General features: G+C 62.9%; 1 protein-coding gene across 1 annotated transcript in view; it reads left to right on the plus strand.

The window, feature by feature from the left end:
- The window catches only part of LOC130704888 (uncharacterized), a 51,026-nt gene extending 44,184 nt beyond the window's left edge, over positions 1-6,842 (plus strand). Inside the window, exons 3-4 of the mRNA XM_057529348.1 lie at positions 2,842-3,008; positions 5,681-6,842. Coding sequence (XP_057385331.1) covers positions 5,733-6,560 — 828 coding nt within the window. The 5' untranslated portion in view covers positions 2,842-3,008; positions 5,681-5,732 and the 3' untranslated portion in view covers positions 6,561-6,842. The remainder of the gene's footprint in view (positions 1-2,841; positions 3,009-5,680) is intronic.
- Positions 6,843-7,433: the final 591 nt, after the last annotated feature.

Here is a 7,433-nt window from a genome sequence, read left to right on the forward strand (position 1 = left end):
CGTTCCTCGGTTAGATGGATGGGGCCCAGGATGGGGGCTGGCACTGGGGCGGCCCCCAGTCGTGGGGAGAGGCGTGTGAGGGCCGTGCTGGGGCCCAGGGGCAGTTCAGGATTCTGGGCATCTCTGTGGGGAAGGAAGCTTTGCTCCCCTCCCCCCGAAGAAAGTCATTTGCATCTGTTGAAAAATTCCTCCAGCGCTTGGGAGGAGAGGCCCAGGCCGCCAGTGGCTGATGGCTTGATCGCAGTGGTTTTTTCCGGTGTCCTGAACGCAGGGGCTCAGGAGCTGTGACAGCTGGGCCGGCGCAGCCTCTCAGCTCCTCTGAGCAGGGCGCCGCCTCCTTGGCCTCTCTTGCTGGCTGGGCCTCATTCGCAGGGCCTGGTTTTGTCTCCTTCCTCCTTCGCCTCCTTGTTTCCCGAACCCAGGAAGGCCTTTAACCAATTTCAGAGGGAAAACTCAGTCGTATGGAAATCCACCTCAACTTCCTCAAGAAACCAAAACCCCACCCTGAACCCTTCAGGCACTCACGCCCCCCATCCTTCTCCCCTTCCTTGCAAAGCGCCCAGGAGATGCTGCTTGTCACGGCCATGGTCACCGCCCTTCCAGGCCCCCTTTGCAGTCTCCGAGCAGGATGAACGGGCCCTCCCCATTCTCCTTGCAGCCAACAGCCTGCGGACCCCACAGAGCCTTCTGCAGCCAAAGGGGGATGGGCGCAGCCTCGCGGGGTTGGGCCCTAGGAGGCAACAGCCTCATGAATCCCCAAGCCCCGAAAGGATCCTGGACTTGGGGTCCCGAGACGTGGCTGGGGGACTTGGGTGCCCTGCACCCTCCCATCAGGGGGCCCACATAGACCCAGGATGCCTGAAGGGGGGTGTCGGGGACACTCTTCTCTCCCTGGGGTCCCCGGTGGTCACAGCTCCCCGCAGCAGGCAGGTCCCGGCCGTGGTGGTCGGGCAGGCAGTTCCATCCTGTCCTCACAGCCCCTGAGGGGCCGGTTCTGACCCCCCATTTCCTGGAGGCGCCCAAGGCTGTGACCGCAGCGCAGCTCCCCGCCCTGCAGCCCATGGTTGGCATGGACCCCAAACCCTTTCTCCTGCAGCAGAGGGACAGGACTGTGGGTGGGAACTGGGGTTCCCAGAGCTTCAAAGCCGAGGCTGCTTCCGTCCCAAGCGGAGAGGGGGCGTGGCCTCTCCCCCGCTCTGATCAAAGTGGCTCAGAGGCTGCGGAAGGGGGTTTGCTCCTTTTCCTCCCAAACTTTCCTGAAAGGGGGTTGAGATCGCCTTTAATTACAGGGCAGAGGGGTGTGGGGGGGATGCACCCAGGGAGGCAGGGGACCCAGGGTTGGGAGGACAGCGGTGCCCGGAGGGACCCTGGGAGAGCAGGGGTCCTGGGAGGTGGAGTCCGGGGAGCGGTCCTGGGGTCTCTGCCTCTGGCTCTCTCCTTGCTTCTCCAGGCCTAGCCTCCACCTTCCCCTCCCCACCTGCCGTGCAGGGGTCTCAGGTGTGCCGCTGAGCCGGGTGGCCCAGGGTCCCTGTGGGCCCAGGGTGGGGCTGGCTGGACCACCCCCATCGCCTGCCCGTCCTGGTACTGGCTGACCAGCTGCCCCCGCAGCCCCTGGCAGGGAGGGAGGTGATGTCCCGACTGCCTTCCGTCTCCCGAGGTCCAGAGGGGTTCAATAGGCCCGGACGCCCCTGAGCCCGGGCCACGTCGCTCCTTCCTGCCACCCTGCCACCTTAGCCAGAACCTGCAGGTCGATTATTTCTGATTCCAGGCAAAGACAGCGTAGATGACACCTGACCTGAGAGAGTCTGGGTTCTCTTTCTTTTGTCTTTAGACACGGCAGGGGTTAGCATCCCCTGCTTCACCGGAGGGAACCCCAGGTAGAGCCCCCTGAGTGACACGGCACCAGAAGCTCCAGGGCCAGCCGTGGATGTAGAGGGGACCCCTGCCCTGTGCCCGGCACTGCGCGCCGACCACCTTCCACGTCCTGACGGGACTTGTGCGCCGGGGGACTTTCTCGGGGGGAGTGGCTGACTCGGGATTCACACCCAGACTGGATCCCCAGCCCGTACCCCCGTGGGGATGGGGGGCTGCTGCGGCCACCGGCTTGGCAGGAGCTGGTAGGAGGTAGCGAGGTCTCCCGACTCCTCCCTGAGGGAGGCCTGGATCTGGGGGTCCAGCTGCTGCTCCGTCCCCACCTCCCCTGTCCCCAGGAGGCCCATGTTCCTGCCTCTCCCTGACCCTGGATTGCTGTGTGACTCTGGGCCCCGGCCTCCCCTCTCTGGACCTGTTTCCCTTCTCTCATCCAGATTGGATTCCATGAGCCCCAGGCCCTTCAGGCCCGGACACCGTGTAACTTCAGCTGCCCAGGGCCACCAGAGGCTGTCCCCACTCTCCCGGGGACCTGGGCTCCTGCTGGGCCCGCGGCTGGCCTGGCCTCCTTGTCCGCAGCAGGAACATCCATCACACCTCCGTGATAGATTATCTGTCCCTCCTCCTCCCGCCCTCGCGCTGTTTCGGCTGCAGAATAATGTTTATCACTTCACACTACATGACACCCTCCCTTCCTCCTTCCTTCCCTCCTTCCCTCCCGCCACCGCCAGCAGATATCAGAAGATTTTCTTGGGCTATTTTCATGATTTTAATTTTCCATTCCCCATCTCCTCTCTACCCCCTTATTACATTTTGGGTTCTTTTTGGGCTTCTGGAATGAGCCTACATTTTCCCAGTGATACTTTTTAATAAAAACCATCATTTATGATTATTTTAGTCCCCCACAAACTGTCAGCCTCCTCATTTGACTTCCTATCAACGTGGTGCCCTGCCTGCTTTGTCACCACGCAGACGGGCACGTGCGCTCACCCTTTCAGCCTCGGGATTTGCTCCAGAGACTCAGGCCTCCCTTGGCCTTGGGCCCCTCCTGTCCACCTGCCCTGTCCTGTCTCAGCCCAGCCCTGCCGCCCTCCACTCTCAACGGCCCCTGGTCTCCTGAGTCTTCTGTTTTCCTGCAGGTGAGTATCACCTGCACACCTTTCTCAGCTCCATGTATTAGGAGGGACTGAGGTCACAGAGAGGCGGGGCTGCTGGCGGAGTCGGCCCGCTCCTAACGGCTCAGGATCGCCAAAGACGGTGGTTTTCCACAAAGATCTGTGTCTAACCTGCAGGCATAACCCAGTGAGACAGGGGCTGGCCCATCGTGCCCTCCAGCATGACCTGGGACGGGGCCCTTCCTCTGAGACTCGGTTCTCCCTTTAAAATACAGACACACGTGGAGCTGTGGATCATTCATTCATTGGACATATACAAATTGAGGGCCTACTAAGTGTGGGAAGAATCACGCACCTGTCCTAGGGTAGGAACCAGCTCAGGTGTCACCCTCCTGCATACCAGAGCCCCCACCCCACACTTATACACTTACAGAATGGAGCCCTGGACTGCCTCATTGTTTTGCTGTGTGACCTCGGGCGAGTTACTGACCCTCTCTGAGCCGTCCTCGCTTTCCTTCTCTGGGCTCCCTACACCCCTGACATTAATCTTGTCCTCATCAGCCCCCAGGGGATCCTGTTTCCAGCAGCTGCAGCCTCTTCCCAGCTCCTGGCCGCTCTTCCCCCCGCCTGCCACGCCCAGGCGTCCATGACCAGCTGGGCCCAGGAGACCACGTCCGTGGCAGGGAGAGGCCATGTGGGCCTCTAACCCTGGCCAGGCCCTCGCTGGCCCCTGCTCCTTGGCAACCTTTGGAGAGGGGTCCCTGTTGGGTCTGCTGGTGGATGGGCCGCAAGGCCCAGGGCCACTGTCCAGGTTCTGGCCCCAGGTTGGCCAGACAAGTGAGTAATGGATTCTCCCTCCCAGCCCAGCTTCTCCCTTATCAGTGGTAGGAGATTGCTATGAATATTCATAGGACTCATGAATATTCGTGCTGCTAATGACACGCTCCTCTCCACCCCCTTGCCCTTGGGCACCTCCATAGCTTTCCAGGCTCCCTGCACCCTCTTCTATCCTTGACCCCTGCCTGAGGGGGCTTTACCTCCATTGCAGTGAGGCTGGCAGGAGACGCCGGGTGGGAAAGACCCCTGGCCTGGTGCCCAGGGGGTCTGGGTTCCTGTCTCCACTCTGACCCCATTCTGCATGGAAGGGCTGGCTTCCCCTGGGCCTCAGTTTCCCTTCTGACCTCCATGGGCACCGAGGGTCCGGCCAGGCTGGCTGCCCCTGGAACAAACACGTCCTCTCTGATTGCACTTTCTGGGCGAGTGCACCATTGTGTGGGGACAAAGCTGGGGGCTTGGCTTCTCTGGGGGTGAGCCAGGCAGGCCTCGGGTTACCCAGGCGGGTAACCAGAGAGGCCTGGGGTCCGATGTCACGGGCCCGCGGCCAGGGCCTGCTCAGCTAGCTGTCCCTTGGGACCCGGGAGACACAGGTGGGTGGGTGCACTCGCCAGGAGGGGTGGGGTCAGCTGACAGGACAGCAAAGGACGGACAGAGGGCCAAGAGCTGCCGAGCAGGCAGAGATCCTCTGCTGCGGCCTGTGTTCAGTACCCGTGTCCGCAGGGGAGACCTGAGTGATCGCCTCTAAGATGAGGTCCATCTTGAGAGATTCACTCTCACAGTGCTGTAGAGACACCGGAGGGAAATAGGGGACGAGGGGCAGAGATACCGCAGGAGAACTCGGTTCTGGCAGCTGCGGAGGGGGTGGGGAAGGCCTTCGAGGTCCGGGTCGGGGTGAGCTGGGGCTTCCCTCTGCCTGGAGGGAGTCAGGCTCCACTGCTTACGCTGCGTGACCTTGCGCAGGCCGCCTGGCTCTGCATCTCAGTGCCCCTCTCTGTGCATGCCTGTTCCCGGCCGTATGCAAGGCCAGCTACCCTTGCCCTGCGTGGGAGGGCCCCACCCGGGGGCATTTGGCCACTCGTCCAGAGGGGAGCCAGCTTGGGGCGCAGTGACACACCGCAGAGCCCAAAGCTTTGGGATTCCAAGAGGGCAAACCCTGCCTCTGCGTCTGCCCAGGCTCCCTGCCGCCCCAGACCTCTGGGGGCGCTTCCTCTCCCGGCACCTCCGCCGTGCTGAACCCCGATTTCCCGGCAGCTCCCTCTTTGCTTGTCTGACTCTCACTGGGCTGGAAGCCGTGGGCATCCAGGGTGCCCAGCCCCGTCTCCTGCTGGTGGACTCCCCCGGGGCAAGGAGTAGCTCCTGGCCCGCAGGCCTTTTCCAGGGTGCGGGTCTCTGGCAGGAGCACAGGGGTGACCAGCTTGTCAAGGAGAGTAAGCCCTGACCAGCACCTTCCAAGAGTTCCAAGACACGAGGCCCCCTCTGTCCACTGGCCACCAACTAGACTCCACGGACAGCGACCTCCTTTGCACGTGAGCAAACTAAAGGCTCTGGGGGTCCTGATCCCTGATCCCTGTGTTTCCAACACACACTCTGAGCCCCGTCCTGGGGCCCTGCCCTGCTCCCCGCAGCCCGGAGTGGAGGCCCGCAGCGGTCCGGCACTCGCCCAAGGTCGTGCAGGGAGCAGGTGAGGCCAGGCCCCCCCACGCGCAGTCTGCACCCCGTCCCACCTTCCCGGGTGGACGCCAGACGGCGGGGACCTGCCCGTGGGTCTCACTCAGGCTGACCCCGCGTGAGCTCCTTCACTGAGACCCAGCCTTCTCTGTGCTGTTTGCCTAAATCTGTTCAACCCCGTCTTCCCGCAGGAGCCCCACGGCCACTGTCAACATCTGTGGGGATACAGCCGAGGAATGCCTAATGAGGGCTCAGCGTGGCCCCGCCATGGAGCACGGGCTGGGACAGATGGTCCATCATTACCCATTTTTATTCATTACAAGCTCCGCGTGCCGCGACTGGCCAGCCAGACCCAGGCTCCTTGGAGGTGCCGCGGGCCCAGCTATTCTGGAAGGAAGAAACGGCCCTTCATTTAGATCAACGTGCCTCCCGGCCTCCTTTGAGCCACAGACGTTTCCGGCTCGCGCGGTCCCTGGGGTGCTGGGCCGGGCGTGGAGCAGGAGAGCAGCTGCCACCTGCCTGAGGGGACTGGGAGAGGGGCCGGCACAGGACAGGAACAGGGGGCCCCTGGAGACCCCGGCCGGGGGCTCGGGCGGGCAACGAGGCTCCAGGACCCCCAGGAGCCAGCCCCGGGCTGAGGCCGCCCGGAAGCCCCTCCTGAGCCCTCCCCCTGCTGGCCTCCAGCCTGCGGGGCATAACCTGCCTCAGAAGGAGCCTGTCCTCCATCTCTGCCCTGCTGGCCTCGTAAGGGCCTTGGGGCCCGCAGACCCCTGGTGCCGGGGAAGCTTGTTCTCTGGGTGTTGGTCTGGTTGGAGCTCCACCGCCATCTGCAGACGCTCCAGACCCCAGCCTGATCCCTCCCGGGGGCTCCCTGAGCCTCTGGGGTCCCATAGCCTTGGGTCCCAGCCCAGCATTGCCTCTGACTTGCAGGGATGCAGGGTAAACCCCCCCATCCCTGGACTTAGCCCCAACTGCAAGATGGGGCACGTCCTCCTTGAATGCCGAGTGGTGGGCGGCCCCAGAACCTGCGCTTCTACTCATGCTGCAGAACTACGACCAGTTCTGCTTTAGGCAAGTCCCTTGCCACCCGCAGCCTCCACGAGGGGTGATCGTGTCCTGCCGGACCCCCAACAAGAAGGGGGAGAAAGTGCATGGGGGGCAGTGACCCGCCACGTCGGACAGTCCTGGGAGGGGTTCACTGATGCTGCGGGATGACCGGGGGCCCCAGGCCGCGTCGGGCACCCTGGGAGCCCGCGTCTCCCTGTGGCCAGGACACCGACTTCCTTTCAGCTTCAGTGTGCAGCCTGTTAGCCCGGGAGATAATGGGACATGAAGGACAAGATTTCTAGTCAATAAAAAGGCGCTGTGGAGGCTTTTTATATCTTGCTTCTGTCACACTGGGTAGGCGTTTTATCTGCTGCCCACTTGACGGTCCATCATAAAGCTGGGTCCCTGCCCTGCTGGCGTCCATCACAGCCTGTCCCGGGCTGCTGCCCATTAGCCCGCGAAGCCCAGACCCCCGAGAGGTCAGCTCCAGGGGGCGCTGGTGGCTGCACAGCCAGGAGAGCTGGGGACACCTTTGCAGAGATGCAGGGGAGGCGAGGAGGTGCGGGTGGAGGTCACGTGGGACGGGGCAGGCAGGGCTGGGCCAAGGACTGAGCTGAGGCCAGGAGGCCTCAGAGGTGGGCCCACCACAGGCTGCCCTGAGATGGCCCGAGGAGCCGCCCTGTCTGGGGCAGGACGGCGTGCTCAGCCCTTCTCAAGACAGAGCCAGATGGGACATGTAGGTGCATAAAGCCAGCAGCTGCCAGGGCTGAGTACTGAGCTCCCTGACATTGGAGGAAATCAAGCACATCCTGATGCCCCACTGGGCCAGGAGGCTTGAGTGGGAGAAGAAAGGCCAGTAACACAAGGGGCGGTGTGTATTTTTCTCAAAAGTAATTG

The sequence above is a fragment of the Balaenoptera acutorostrata genome, chromosome 15, assembly GCF_949987535.1.
Source record: "Balaenoptera acutorostrata chromosome 15, mBalAcu1.1, whole genome shotgun sequence".
NCBI lineage: Eukaryota > Metazoa > Chordata > Mammalia > Artiodactyla > Balaenopteridae > Balaenoptera > Balaenoptera acutorostrata.